This window comes from Ziziphus jujuba, chromosome 6 (assembly GCF_031755915.1).
Source record: "Ziziphus jujuba cultivar Dongzao chromosome 6, ASM3175591v1".
Taxonomy (NCBI): domain Eukaryota; kingdom Viridiplantae; phylum Streptophyta; class Magnoliopsida; order Rosales; family Rhamnaceae; genus Ziziphus; species Ziziphus jujuba.
Genome location: NC_083384.1, coordinates 13,470,555 through 13,485,669, shown reverse-complemented (window position 1 = coordinate 13,485,669; position 15,115 = coordinate 13,470,555). Strand labels below are relative to the sequence as shown.

Sequence of the window (15,115 nt, the reverse complement as noted above, 5' to 3'; positions counted from 1 at the left end):
ATTTCAATTTACGGAAAAGCAGTGAGAAAATTTAGGATTTTTTTTTTTTTCTCAAATGTTTAAAATCAAATTAAATTAGGTGTACAAATTGGTATCAATCAATGTGACCACAACATGACATAACGATGTAACTTATCTACGGCTTTTCCAGAATAACTATTGTTTGAATAATGATAAAATTAGTAGAGATTAAATTTTTTGAAAATTGATATTTTTTTAATTTGAATTTTTATTATAAAATAGAAAAATATGAATAAAAAAAATTAAATTCATATTAATATAGAAAAATAAGATAAATTTATTTTTATTTATAAAAGTATCATTTAAAAATTTTAAATAAAATAAATTTGATATTTTTTAAAAATATATATTTATCGTTAATCTATTTTATAATATTCAATTTAATTACATATAAATTTCAATTCTAAATATAATAAAAAAAATATTTAACAGAAAACCAATTCATAGAAAATTAAATCCCGAAATTAATTTTTCTTTTAACTTTTTATACTTCTCAAACAAAACTTTGATTACCTCATTTGATGTAACAAGCTATTAATTGTGTAAAATATTTTTTAGATATAAAAAAGTTGACACAAAAATACTCAAACTTTTCAAAATATTTTTGTATTTTTATAAAAATTGAGCATATAAGAACGCGATAAAAGTTAATTGATTGTATTTTTATGAAATTGTGAAGATTTATAACTACTAGCACAAATAAAATCCAAAAAGTATACATTAAAAAAAAAAAAAAAAAAAACAATACCTCATTTTAACGACACTGGTAAGTGGTAACTCATAACAAATTTCCCTTTTTCGCTTAGTAACATTTTACTTGATTATCTGTAAATCAACTTGGAAGAGTATTTTATTTTATTTTTTTAATTTTTGAACGGATAAACTCAACTTGGAATTGATGATTATGATTATGATTATTATATTCTTTCTTTGGCTTCCAAAGTTGATTAATTTATGGGTAAATGTCCAGTTGACCGTTATTAGTGACAGTTTTTTTCATTTTTATAATACAAAGTGAAAGGACCTGCTAGATCGGAGATTATGAGCTACAAGAGAAAATAGCTGCTGATATACTTTATTCTACTCACTGGTGTTTCAATGGCGAACCAAAGCAGGCTTCGTGCTCTTCTTTGGTGGAGAAGGTGGGCAAAGAAGGACTGGGCAATCGCAGCCGTCGGATTCACTCTCACCCTCTTCGCTCTCTCCCTCATTTCCATCTCTTGGCGCGACGATGACTTCAAAATCACTCACCCAGTCGATCTCACCTCCGCTTCTGATTTCGTCGACTTGACCCTGTTGCGCAACGCCAACCATAGAGGCGCCCGTACTGGATTCTCATCTCTTTTTCTTTTCCTTAAATTTCCCCTGTAGCAAGAAACAGTTCAAGTTGTATTTTTGTTTTTTGCAGCTTTAACTTTCAATAGGACTTTTGGGTGTGTGTTATTTATTTATTTTTTTTTGGCCAGTTTGTTTAGATGGGAGTGTTCCTGGATATCATTTCCAAAAGGGTTTTGGTTCTGGTGCTCACAATTGGCTTCTTCACATTGAGGTTTTATTTTTTTAAACCCAGTCCAAATATTTAATGCCTTAAATTATAGTTTTCAATAGCAAATTTTACATTTTAGATTTTCTTTTTTTGAAATTTTTTTTTCTGGGTTTGGATTGAGGAGTAGGGTGGAGGTTGGTGCAATACAATAGCATCGTGTTCCCTTCGTAAGAATACGCCATTAGGCTCTTCTAAATACATGGAACGTCAAGTTCGATTTTCTGGGATTTTAAGCCGTGACTCATCAGAAAATCCTGGTAAATTTAAGTTTTTCCAAGCAATTAGTGCTCTTGATAATGCTTAATTTTCCATTTGGTTTTTTCCAACTGACTTTGTTAGATTTATAATTCGAGGATTATCTTTGTTAATCTTTTATAATCACCACCTCATATTCATGTTTAATACTGTAATATAAGTATTCACCAAAAAATTACTGTAATATAAATAATATTGGATATTTCATCAGTTTTAGGCTTTTTACCAACTATTTTTTTAGGTTAATGTGTAGTGAAAATGTTGATTTGAAGTATTCTTTCTTTTGAACTTTTAATAGATTTCTTTAACTGGAATAAAGTCAAGATCCGATACTGTGATGGTGCATCTTTAGCTGGCCGTCCAGAAAGTGAGTTGAAGGTAAGTTTGGGTATATAAATTTAAAAGAAAAACCTTTGTAGTTAACCGGACAAATACTATTTTACATTTACGCCTACATTATTGTTGTTATTTTGTCTTGCATCCTGTAGAATGGAGATAAGCTTTTCTTTAGAGGCCAGATCATCTGGGAATCGCTTATGGATGAACTCTTATCAATTGGCATGTCTAAAGCGAAACAGGTAGCTTTCTTGTTGCTTTAGTTAATCTCAAATTGTTTCGTAATGAGATCTAAATGTTAATATGGTCTGTAAATTTAACGATAAGATATCAATGCAATTTTGAGTATGTATGTCATTCAACAATTATAGATGGACTGACGATTAACCCTTTATTCATGACTCTAAAAGATGATTACATATTGTTTATTATGTACTATTGTATAATGTCATATAATGGCTTTTTTGTATCCTTGGTAGTTAGTTTGTGAAAACTTTTCTGTATGAATAAAATGATTCAGTGGTTTTTTATAATTGAATTTGCCTTCTGCACCCAATCTATATGTGACTGATATAAGTCAATAAATCTGCTTTCCTCAATGAACAAGTTTCTAAAGCAGAATTACATCCAGTGGTTTTACCTATGTCTGAAGTTGATATATGATATGAGAATTTTCTGCTTTTCTGATATACATGATATATTTTCTTAGGCTCTTCTTTCGGGATGCTCCGCTGGTGGTTTGGCAACTCTTATACACTGCGATGACTTCCGAAAACTTCTACCAAAAAATGCAACTGTCAAGTGTCTTGCTGATGCAGGTTTTTTCCTTGATGAGTATGTTTTACTGTTGTCAGTGCCTTCTGCACCAATACTTTTAGCTTAGTGGTTTGTGTTGTTTAAAAAGTTATATTCGACCAACTGGTTGTCTTTTAGGATTTCACTTTCTTGTAAATTCGCTTCTAGTTATACAATCAGTGGGATTCTGAGATAGTTGCCTGAATTTAGTTTCATGTTATAACATTCATGAGGGAGGCCAGATATGATTAAAATACCTTTTATCATTGTATTTCAAGCAACTTCAAAATCTATATATAAAAATTATATTTACCATTCAAGCTATGAAATATAAATTTCAATTGTCATGAAAGAGGCCAGATATGATAAAAATACCTTTTATCATTGTATTTTCAAGCAACTTCAAAATTTAAATATAAAAATTATGTTTACCATTCAAGCTACAGAAATAGGAATTTCAATTGTCATATGCTTAGAGTTTAGCCACAACTACTTGTTTCTGTTAGTAGTCATCCTCTGCTCTAAATATGGAAAAGATAATTTCAGTTATGGTATTTTGTCCTCCATTGCAGGATTGATGTTTTTGGAAATCACACGATGAGATCTTTTTATCATGATGTGGTCCTACTTCAGGTATTGATCTGATCTGTCAGGCTGTCACTTTATTTAGTCTATGTCTTGGTGGTACTTATCTGAGATCCTTTATATCAAAATATCCTCTTCTGATGTTGAGATCTGGTTTATTATCCCACTATATAATGTGTATATTACGTACATACTGCTAGAGCTTTTCTAATCTAAATGGTCCAAGTAATAAAATGTGTGGTAAGGCTGTATAAAATGTGCCTTGATTGAATCTGGTCTAGGCAAAAGGCACATCCTACCACTTTCTACACATATCCTCTTCTCTCTCCCCTGAGGGAAGAGAGGGTGCTGGGGAGAAGAGGGAAAAGGGTTTATTTTGAAGAACTGTTCATATCTATTGCTGATGTCAGTATGCTTCAGGGTGTAGCCAAAAGTTTGCCCAAGGATTGTGTTGCGGGAATGGAACCATCAGAGGTGGGTTTCTCTTTCTTTTCACTATCACTGGTCAAATTTTTGATATAGTTATTTATTGCTAGACAATCATAAATTTTATCATTAAGCCCCTAATTATTTGTTGTGGATTGAAATGGCAGTGTCTCTTTCCTCAACAACTGATTAAAAACATACGCACCCCGGTGTTCCTTGTCAATCCAGCTTATGATTTTTGGCAGGTAACATTTCTTCAATATCCTAGCATTATTTCCTAGATATGTACTTGTACTATGGCTTTTTTCTTATAATAATTGGATGATAATCAGATACAACATGTCCTGGTACCCAATGCATTAGATCCTCATGGCTACTGGAGAAGCTGCAGACTCAACATTCATAATTGCAATCCTAGCCAGATCAAAATAGTACAAGGTATTACGTGATTGTCTAGTGAATAACACGCATACAATTATTGGTGGTATAGAAGTCACTTGTACTGGCAAAGTAGTTTAAAATCCAAACATATGGCTGTTCAATCTTGAAGGTTGCATAGATCATAAGAACAAGTGATTAATTGCAATCCAGAACTACCCAAAAATATGTTCTATTGAATATAAATCTAGGTTACGCACTTCACGCCCTGAAAGATATAATCAATTGTTTGTGCTATTTTTTTAGGGAACATCTAATTGTAGTAATCAAAGGATAGATTGTTGACTATAAAATCTAAATAGTAACAGCCCATAAGATTAATACTGCAGTAGGACTATTGACTGGATCTTTCCCAAACCCATAAGGAAGCCCATATATAGTTTCCGCAGAGTAACTGTAACTGTTGGTTTGTCTTATGTGTTATTTACTCAAGGAGTTTGTTTCTGGTAAAAACCTGGATAAGCAACATTAACTGATACAGGAAACAATCTGAGTAGAACAGATTTAATTTCCTTGCCTCTTTATCATTTGACAACGTGGATACAAACATCTATCTATGAAAAGGCAATTAACTCATTGACTTATCTTATACAGGATTCCGTGATTCTCTACTGAGGGCATTGAGTGAATTCCAGAAGAATAAGATGGGTGGAATATTTATAAATTCTTGCTTTATTCATTGTCAGACATGGATGGCTGAAACATGGCATTCACCAAATTCTCCTAGAATAAACAATAAGGTGAGAAAAGTTCATCTGGATTGCATTAGATACCATATGAAGATTTCAAGTTAATAAGAAACACAGTTTTCCGTGGGAAGCATTTTGTCTCTGCAAACTGTTTCTATGCTCTCTGCTGTATTGTCCTTCTGTTCCTGTCCCTCTCGTCTGACTTTAGGTTTGATAACTGCTGGGCATTTGGTTAATGTCTGAAGTTTAATTCGTGGCAGTGCTTGCATATATATATATATATATATATAACATGTGAATATTTAAATTATAATTGCCAGAAAAGATGGCTTTTTTTGCCTGCCAGTATATTTCAGGAACTCTGTAACCAGAGTGGAAGCTCTTCAATCTGGTTTCTCAAACGATTTCCTGCTCCAGACAGCATTACTTTATTTCCTGTCATTGAAAAAATATTTTGATACGAATAAAAGTGTGAAAGATCAAATGGGCTTTGAGGTTTTTTATGATGGTTTTACCAAATGCTTTGTTTCTCATGTTTGTTTTTTGCCCATTATGCTAAAGTTTTGTCATTGGTGCTTATCATCATTTAAACTTAAGCACCATAACTTTTGACATTTTTGGCATTTACTTCTGCCTTTTATTCTATCCATATGACTTTTACTGCCTATGGGAACAGACAATTGCAGAATCTGTAGGAGATTGGTACTTTGATCGGAAAGTAGTAAAGCAAATTGATTGCCCATATCCTTGCAACCCCACCTGCGTTCATATGGATTTCACATGAGTATGACGGAACCTGGACCACCCAACTGCAGGTCTCCATTTTTTGAATGTATAAAAATTCTCTTCTGGTTCAAAGCGTATCATATTCCCTACATGTCAAAATTAAGGTGTAAATCTTAACCAGAAGATGGCTTTTTCTTCGATTGAGAGAGCTATGATTTTGAAACATGCAGTATAAATTTCTGTGCTCTTTGTGTATTATTATCTTTCAGAAAACTGTGGAAATCTTGTGTACATTCTTTGAAGAATTGAAGCTTTTTCCAACTGAATTTTAAAGAATTTCAACTTATTTAATTTCGCCAGCTGCATAATTATACATTATTTATTTTCTGCATTGATAAGATCCTAAAGCCGTGACAGTGATTTTCTTCTAAGCTTCAAGGAGCTTCATTTCATGAATTCTGCAGGTTGCTAGCGAGGGCAGTGAATATTTTTAGTAGCAGTTGTTTTTATTCACCAAGGGATCCTTTTCCTCTCTAGTCTTCCCAGATGAATACGATGAGTAGCATTCTCTACTGGAATATGGTATGTCAATTTTCAAGTAAGTACCCTCTCATTACTCAATTGAGCCTCTTATTTGGTCAAATATTTTGTTCAAGTTTGCTGGTTCGAACTGGGGTTGCATCAAAGTGTTATTTGATCAAAAACATTTATTTCTCTTCAACTATTATTTTTTATTTTTTATTTTTAAAAAGAAAGAAAGAATGTAAATCTAGATTCTTTCTAAGAAGCTTCAAGGATGTCATTGCACAGGTGCTGTTTTGGAATTTTAATTTATGCTTTTAGAAGCTTTTCCAAATCCCAATTATCCCATGAGATTAGACAGGCGAAATTGACATTGAGCTTGGTGGTAATGATCCAAACTTGTTCATGCAAAATTCTAGAACATCTATTTTGTTTAGCTTGTTTCAAAAAGTATTGCTGCTTTAGACATTAGTTTAGGTACATTTTATGTAATCTCATAGGCACATCACTTGGTGTAGGTTTCCCAGCTTAAATCCCACATCCTCGAGACAGCATTCATTGAAAATTTATTTAGAAATAAAAATGAGAATTATATGTATATTTTTTATATGCATATGCAAATCATGTCTTTTGGATTTGAAAGTCAACCCCGGCTGAAGGTTTTAATTTTGAAAACCCTCCTAAAATCATGGCAAAGATATGATTTTTGAGTTTCCAAATTTCATTTTCCATACCTATATATATATATATATGATTTTATTTGCCAAGGCAACACGTGACGGTCCAAAAAATTCAAGTTCAAACCCAACCTTTTTTTGGTATTAATTAATGGTTTCATGAGACTTATTTTCGTTTTAATTAATGGTCCATGAGACTTTAGAATAGAGATATGGTTCTCTCCTGATTTGATTTGACAATCTTAGAAATATGACGATTTCAAATGGTGTGCTTAGTTTTATTTTAAATTAATTTAATCCACATACTGGGAAGTTTGGTATAGTTTCATCACGCTTTAGAGATATGGTTCTTTCTTGATTTGATTTTACAATAATTATATACATCTTTGAAATATGTTGAATTTTTTTTAAATGTGTGGTTGAGATTTATTTTTGAGATAATTTTATCAACCTCTTTGAATAATAATTTGTTTGTCAATTTATTTATCAACTACTGTAACAAATGATATATCAACATATTTTTGATTGAAAAAATAATATAAATTAGACATGAAAATGAAAAAAAGAAAAAAGAAAATTCAATATAAACCAATTAAATATTATGAAAGAAATAAAATTGGTTAAAGAACTTGTTTTTAATATTATTGTTACAGTAATCATTGTACTAGTTTTAAAATTTTTAAACTATGTCCTTGTAGTTATAAAGTTGCATCCGTAATGACCAGCTAGGATTGGTTTCAAATGATTAAATTATTCATTTTAGAGAAACCAGGGAGCAAAATGATAACTTTTCAAACTAGTAGTGACTGAACTATAATTACTTCAAGCATTAAGTTATGGCAGTGAATAACTTTTCGTATAATTATTTGTTTTTTGGAATAATATCATAGACTTTTCGTCAAGTATTTATGGGAAGTCACCCCCTGTTTAAAAGTTGTCTTGGTTCTCTTTTGTAGAATTGGAATTTTATCAACTAGCCCATTTGGTTTAAGCTAAGATAATCCATTACAAATTTTCAAACCAGCTATAAAATCTCCGTAATTGTGTCAAAACATTAATGATAGTCAATAACGTTTACCTTTATTTCTTTTTCTGCTTTTTACTTTGTCAATTGTCAACCCATTATTTATATTAAAAAATAATAATATTGAAATTATCAAAATATTTATCAATTTATTTATTAATGATATGATTGATAATAATTAAATTTTGTGAAAATTTTGATAACTTTACCAGTATTATATAAAAAAATTTATTATTTATCATTATTAATGATAATTATTAATTTATATAGTAAATTTTAATTGAAATATTTAATTTTATTATTTTTTATATTAAAATTTAAAAAAAAATTAAAATTTTTAAATATAACCATTTAAATTGTTATTTAGCATTTAAATTTTTATTTATTGTCCCTTACAAATATCATTTTTTTCATTTAAATAAAATAAAATAAAAAGGGAAAAAAAAAAAAAAGGCATTGCTATTTTAAGTTTTATCTATAGCACCAATTAAATGCATCTGATCTCATAGGGAGCACATTCCAATATTATAAAGCCTACCACTTTTCATCATCATCTTCTAAGACCGTAACTGCTTCTATATAGTCTTGGTCAAATTATAAACGCAGTGCTTGTCAATATCATGGTCTTTTAAATATTTAAATAAAATCAATTTAAAAAATATATATAGATTTTGCCAAACGCGCAATAGCTGACCTTTTTAATTGGGTTTAGAAGGTTCAGAAAAGTCACATCTTTTGGCTGTCAAATGGGAAGACAATCTTTCATAGAAACAGAAAAATTGTTCAAAGAAATAAAACAAATGTGGGTATTTGCTTGACTATCACTATCATTTCCAACTGCACTGCCTCAACAAATAAACATGCATTTCATATTTTTTTTATTTTTTATTTTTATTTTTTGCTAAGAGAATGGAACTTTAAAAACTTCTTTTTTCTATTAAGAAATTTCAGCTTTTAATATAGTACCTAACCACAAAACGACATAATTTTCAGCCAGTAATGCATATTTAACCAAGACCCCACTAAGAGAGGAATCTAAAACTAACCCAATATACTGCAGTTGGGTCCATTAGGATAGATTGAAAATGTATGGCGACAAAGCTAGCTAGCTGCTTCTGAATTTTTTAGATTTGGTAGGGAAAAGACTTTCATGGTTTAAAGCCCCCTTACGTTTGAATTGAACAAAAACCTTTGGAAATACATTAACAACTCCATTTTCCAAGTAAATTGAATCTAAGTCTTCATTTCCTGTCTGATTCGATGTTGGTTTACTACAAGAAAAAAACCCAAAAAACAAAAAAAGTGAATTTGGGGTTCTTTTGTCACATGGGTTTATGTATATATGGTTTAGGAGATTCACAAAGGCAGTCAAATTCACATGGAAAAAAATAATAATAATAAAAAAGAAAAAGCAGTTTCCTCGTTCCTGTCTTTTTTCTGGAGTCCCAAACAACAATGACAATGCAGTCATTTGTCGGTGTAATTGCTCAACAACTCTAATGTTTGCTTTCTTGCTCTGAACTAACTAAAAAATTTATCCTTATTATTAAGAAAAGGAGTTTGATAGAAAAACCTTAAAAGGGTGTATATTATATTCATCTATCATATTTAAGGAGAAAACAGGGTAAAATTTTAGCAGCTTTACAATCTTTCACATCTTGATATACAAGAAAAGGTTGTTTTTCTGTGCCTAATTTGTATGCTACAAAGTTGATAACCAAAAAAAAGATATACAAACGAAGGAAATGGCAAAATTGCCTCAACCTTTTCTGTATATACTTTGTATTTTGCTAATATTTGTATTTACACAGATGAACGCCATATTCTTCCCTCCAAAGAAATAACAATGATGGAAACATCGTCGTGGTAACGACGGCGTTCCCCTTGTGGGATGTCGAGCAATTCGTGAAAATCCATACCTGGCATGTCACAATTTCGATGAAGTAAATTAAAATTGTTAATGTTAATTAGTTAGTTATGCAATTCAATGAAAAATCAAAATAAAGATAAGACCTACCGGCTTTCCTTGCTGCTCGGAACAACACTTCCTCAATGAGATGTTGCGCAGGATCTCCCTCAGGAAATGAAGAGATGAACAACTCAACTTCGGAAACGGCCTCTTCGTTGGTGAAGTATTGGTAGAGACCATCAGAAGACAATATCAAGAATCTGTCCCTTTGGCTGAGTTTGTGATGGTGAAGTGTAGGTAAACAAGTGATGTAGGGGGAAGTTCCGACATAGTCGATTCTGAACATCTCAAGCAAAGCATCGTTCCATTTTGGCTGCAAAAGAAAGCGAAAATCAATGCTTATCAAAAAGAAAAATGCAAAGCGAAAACTCACAATTTATGATACATAGCAGATTTCTATCAAAACATAGGCAAATTGAACTAACAAGCTAGCTTAATTCCATTCAAAAGAATCAAACAACCAAACGTTACTAAATCTTGGGAAAAAAAACAATAGAATTCCCAATGGTTTTTCATTCATTACTTGACGATTCCAATGGATACCATTTCAGTAATCTTTTTGTCTTTTCACATTTGTTAAGGTAATTTGCATTTAACTATGAGTTTTGCGTATAAAAAAATACCTGCTTGAGAAAGCCGGCTCCGAAAGCTCGAGTGACCTTCAAGTAGCCTTTTACTCTGTCATTCATTATTGCAGAAGCATCATCCGGATGTTCATTCTCGATTCTCTCAACTTCCTGAAAAATTAAATTTAAAGGGACTTTAGTTCACCCAAAAAAACAAAAACAAACTCAGACATGGAAAATTCAATGCGGCGAGAAAAAAAGCTACCTCTTTAACATATGTGCTATGATCCACAGTTAGCTGAAGGGAAGTTAAATTGGTAAAACCGTAACATTCATCAGCATTACATAACTCAACATCATCAATCGTTTCCTCATTGATCCGATCCAAATCCCTTCGCTGCTCTCTTCGTGTGCCAATGTCCGGCTCAGGTTTCTGAGCCAAAACAGCTCGGCTATCCCCAACATTCATCAAGTAAACATCATCTCCCTTCATCAACATAACCAGAACACAAGAACCCATCAGAGCCAACTCAGGATTCTCCATTACCATCATGTCTGCAATACCCAAATACGAATCTTCTGTCTTCCTCAAAGCCACAGAAAGGGCTTCCAAAACATCAGAGTGGTTAACAGCTCCAACTCCATTTGATACCGATCGGTTCAACTTGTCTTTTGGTTTGCTTTCAATTTCTACTCTTTCCCTGTTCCATTCACATTTCCATCTCCTCCGACTCTTCTCCCATTCTTTCGAAACCCCTTTTCTACTCCTACTTATCTTTCTCTTAGAACTAGAATCTAAATCCAAATCCAATTCCACATCCCCATCAACCATTTCATTACTTTTGATTCCCTCTGTTGATTCTTTCGGATTCGAATTCGAGGATTCGAATTTGTCATTCCATAATAACCCTTTGAGTTCCTTATGCACAGCAGAGTATAGATTGGAAAGCAGATAATCAGGAGCATCCGGGCCGTTAAACCCATCAAAAATCCCAACAAAAACCCAACCATGTTCCTCGGAAATCACTAAATGAACTCGATCCTCACCGGCTTTTCCTTGTGCCCATTGAAGATTCTGACTTTCCATTGAATAATCATCATCATCATCATTACCATCAACATCATCACCGTTGTTGGAGCTCAAATGGCTACTGAAATGGATACTACCATTCACAGCTTCATTCACCTCGATATTCTTATCTGAATCTGATTGTTTAACCGAAGAAACAACCCCTTTGATCGGAGCTACAATGGACTTGTGCCCACGAACTATGGTGTTGGAAATAGCTCTCTGAAGAATCTTCATCAAGCTTCTTTTCTTCTTCTTGGTTTTTGCTCTGATTTCATCAAACCCACCATGGGAAAAGCTTCTCTGAAGCTCATCGTCGCACTCTTTTAGAACCGGACCTGAATAAAACCCACGATCAATCGGTCCCGAAACGAAACCCCGCTCGATCGGACCCGACAAGAACCCTCTCTCGATCGGACCCGAACCGGGGAATCCGAGGTTGTTCGAACTCCGAGGTACGGGTTGCAGAGGAATCGAAGCGAAGGAAGTGGAGCTCTCGAACTTAGCAGCTCGATCGAAGCCATTGCTATATGGGTATACATCAATGAGAGCCGTGGAGAGTGGAGTCGATGTGTTCGCGCTCACTGAAGCTCCTGAGATTGATCGGAACGTTGTCGTTGTGGCGTTCTCTTCGTCAGAGTGAACCTTGGAGTTGGAGAGGAGGGCCCGGTCGGGTCGGACGTAACAGAAGGAATGGCCCAAACCTTCGTCAAGTGTGTCACCTAGAATGACGGCGATATCATGCCGCCGTGATATTTCTCCGGCGCCGGCCAAACAGAGTCCAATCTTTCCGACGCTATTTCCCATTCAAAAACAGAAAACAGAAAACAAAAATAGGGAAGTTGAGAATTAATTTATTTTCTTTGTGCAGATGGTTTTAAAAGCTCGGAATTCGATTTTTAGCTTTAAAAAACCAAAAAAAAAATGTGAAAGCGGTGTTTGTGTTTTGGAGAAGAATAAGAAGAAGAAAAGAGAGTTGACTTTTCGAGAAGGAATTTTGTTTGGTTTTGTTGATTTGAAAAAGAAAATGCGTGTAAGTGCTTCAAATGTTGTATTTATGCACAGAGAGAGAGAGAGAGAGTTGACAAATGAGTTTGAAGGTGAGTTCTTGAGACTAAAAAGCGCGTGGGGTTTGAATAAAAATGAAAAGAAAAATAATATTAATGTTCCGAATCCAAAAGTCAAAGATTAAAAAGCCAAACGGAGGAATTGGAGAGTCAGAAAGTTTATTTATTTATTTATTTTTAATATTTTTTGGGCTTGCAATGAACGAATTTGGCTTTCGAAAAGTCTTCAAGGAAACTGCAAAACTGATTTGGCTGGCAATTGGCATAGTTTTCAATTTATTTATATATTTTTCCCAGTTTCTTCCACCCAGTACAAAAAAATAAATAAATAAAAATAAAATTCATGTGGGGATTTCTTTAAATTATGATAATAATAAGCTGTTAACCAATTTTTATGCAAATCTATATATATATATATATATTTGCGTTGAAGATTCTGCGAGTAATATTTTTGTGCGGCTAGAGTAATGTTTTATAATATAAATAAATATACATGTTATTTAGTTGTAATGTAAAATAACAGGTGATATACGTATGTATATTATGTAAATTATAACATCATAGTTTTCTTTTCTTTTCTTTTTTGGGAAAAAAAAAATGGGCCTTCTTAGAAATTTTTTGCTGAGTAAAGAAGATTAGGATTAAAAATCTACTATGTATTCCTTTCTATAATATATATCTGGATTCCATACTATCGGTCCCATATGTGTATTAGAGAACAGTACAAACTCTTAAACTCTTGGAGTATTAGAATTTCATTCGAGGAGAAAGATATAAGATTATTGAAATAAGTAGGTGGAATATTTTTCCTTCACAAATTATATTTTCTATTCTAAACCAATAAGAGAAAAATAATAGAAACATAACTAGTTTATGCAATAGGATAATCATACTGGAGAATAATAATCATAAAAAGTAGCCATAACATAGATGCGTTTATTAAAAAAAAAAAAAAAACAAAGTAAAAGAAAAACAAGGTTCGAAGCTCTCAAACCCTCAACAGTGGATTTAAATGGAAATTTCACACCTCTATGCATATGTTTTATTAAAAATAAAAATAAAAATAAATAAAGAAAGGCATACAAACAGAATTTGTACTTTAAAATGGTATATCTCACTTTTTCTTTGCCTAACCCTACAGGAATCACTTTGCTTCTTTGTCATTTATTTCTTTGCTTAGAGCTTTCAGTTGTTGGCACCCATGGGGCCAAAATAAGAAAAATAAATAGACAGAGAACAAAAGAATAGAATAAAAGGGTAACCAAAAAGTATTTTGACTTATAGATCCAATGTTATATAAAAAAAAAAGCTTGTATTATTATTACTATTACTATTATAAACAACTTGTTTTTTTTTTTGGAGATTTGGAACAGGAAACTTTATAAAATCTTTTTCTATATTATTCATCATTATAACTCGAGTTAATCCAAGAAAATGAAGCACTAGGAAACTTCCTTTTCCTTGCTACAATTTTATCCATCCAAAAATTAAAAAAGTGATGTTTTAAGTTTGGGTTTCTTATAAAATTTTGCTCTTGTGGTGGGGGTGAGGGGAAAAAAAACAAAAGAAAGAAAAAAAAAGAGCATAATCTGTGAGAAGCATCAATATCCCTTTAGAATCATACATTTCATCTTTCCCGTATTTGTCACTGTTTTAGGATCAATTTGCCATTTTTCCTTATTCTATATGTACGGCCTATCTTATTTATGGAAAAAAAATTTAGGATCAAAAATATAAAAAAAAAAAAAATACAAAGCCCTGAAAAAAGCAAAAGTAGTACCTTTCTTTGATAGCTACTGACTGCAGATAGATGTGCATCCATTTTAAGAGAAATTTTTCAGTACACATGATGTATAAGATGATTTGGTACATATAACCATTTAAAAAATGTCACCTATACTATTAATCACATATCATAAACAAAAAAATCCAAATCAGCATATAATTTTATGCCGTTGGTTTGTTTTTCTTCCGTTTCTTTTTCTAGCCTACAACTTATTTTTCAATAAATTGAAAAACAAAAACATCCTACAACTTTTTCACCGTCAGCCAATCCATCATAGATCTTTGTTTTTAACAGTTTTTCACAACTTTGTGTATTTCTCCTATATATTTGATAATTATATAATTATGCCATCAAGTTTACAGAAAGGATGGAGAAACAAAATAAACAAGATCGGGTCGTATTTTAGACATCCATAAACAAAGAATAATGCAAATTAATAATGAAGATTTTAAGTGTTTGACTGCAATTTATGAAAATGTATCTTAAATATTCAAGTTAGGTTTTTTAATGGTGTCTTCATCAAGGATTGGGATTGAAAAAACAAAGAACCTTGATAAAAATCGGTGGAGAATACCATCTATAATCATTCCAAAAAGAAAAAAAAAAAAAGTGGGCATG

The 15,115-nt window shown here is 32.1% G+C and overlaps 2 protein-coding genes across 10 annotated transcripts; one reads left to right on the top strand and one right to left on the bottom strand.

Annotated features, from left to right (window-relative positions):
- The first annotated feature begins 960 nt into the window (after positions 1–960).
- LOC107430593 (pectin acetylesterase 5) lies at positions 961–6,946 on the top strand. Of its 9 annotated transcripts, XR_003057881.3 has the most exons (15): positions 965–1,345; positions 1,488–1,570; positions 1,695–1,824; positions 2,121–2,200; positions 2,311–2,400; positions 2,868–2,992; positions 3,526–3,586; positions 3,959–4,012; positions 4,132–4,209; positions 4,297–4,402; positions 4,997–5,142; positions 5,768–5,906; positions 6,282–6,415; positions 6,628–6,724; positions 6,858–6,946. XR_003057881.3 is itself a non-coding variant. In XM_016041450.4 (13 exons), the coding sequence occupies exons 1-12, from the start codon at positions 1,120–1,122 to the stop codon at positions 5,873–5,875; spliced, it is 1,287 nt and encodes a 428-aa protein (XP_015896936.2). In that variant the 5' UTR covers positions 964–1,119; the 3' UTR covers positions 5,876–5,923; positions 6,282–6,946. The 9 variants fall into 9 exon arrangements, 3 of the variants coding, with proteins under 3 accessions (XP_015896937.2, XP_015896936.2, XP_015896935.2); XR_003057880.3 differs by having other exon boundaries at positions 6,628–6,946; XR_009639351.1 differs by having other exon boundaries at positions 6,282–6,724.
- A 2,653-nt stretch (positions 6,947–9,599) lies between these two features.
- LOC107430517 (probable protein phosphatase 2C 4) lies at positions 9,600–12,694 on the bottom strand. The gene is made up of 4 exons (XM_016041361.3): positions 10,841–12,694; positions 10,633–10,746; positions 10,058–10,322; positions 9,600–9,959 (listed from the first exon to the last, which is right to left on the bottom strand). The coding sequence occupies exons 1-4, from the start codon at positions 12,449–12,451 to the stop codon at positions 9,844–9,846; spliced, it is 2,106 nt and encodes a 701-aa protein (XP_015896847.3). The 5' UTR covers positions 12,452–12,694; the 3' UTR covers positions 9,600–9,843.
- Between the last annotated feature and the right edge of the window lie 2,421 nt (positions 12,695–15,115).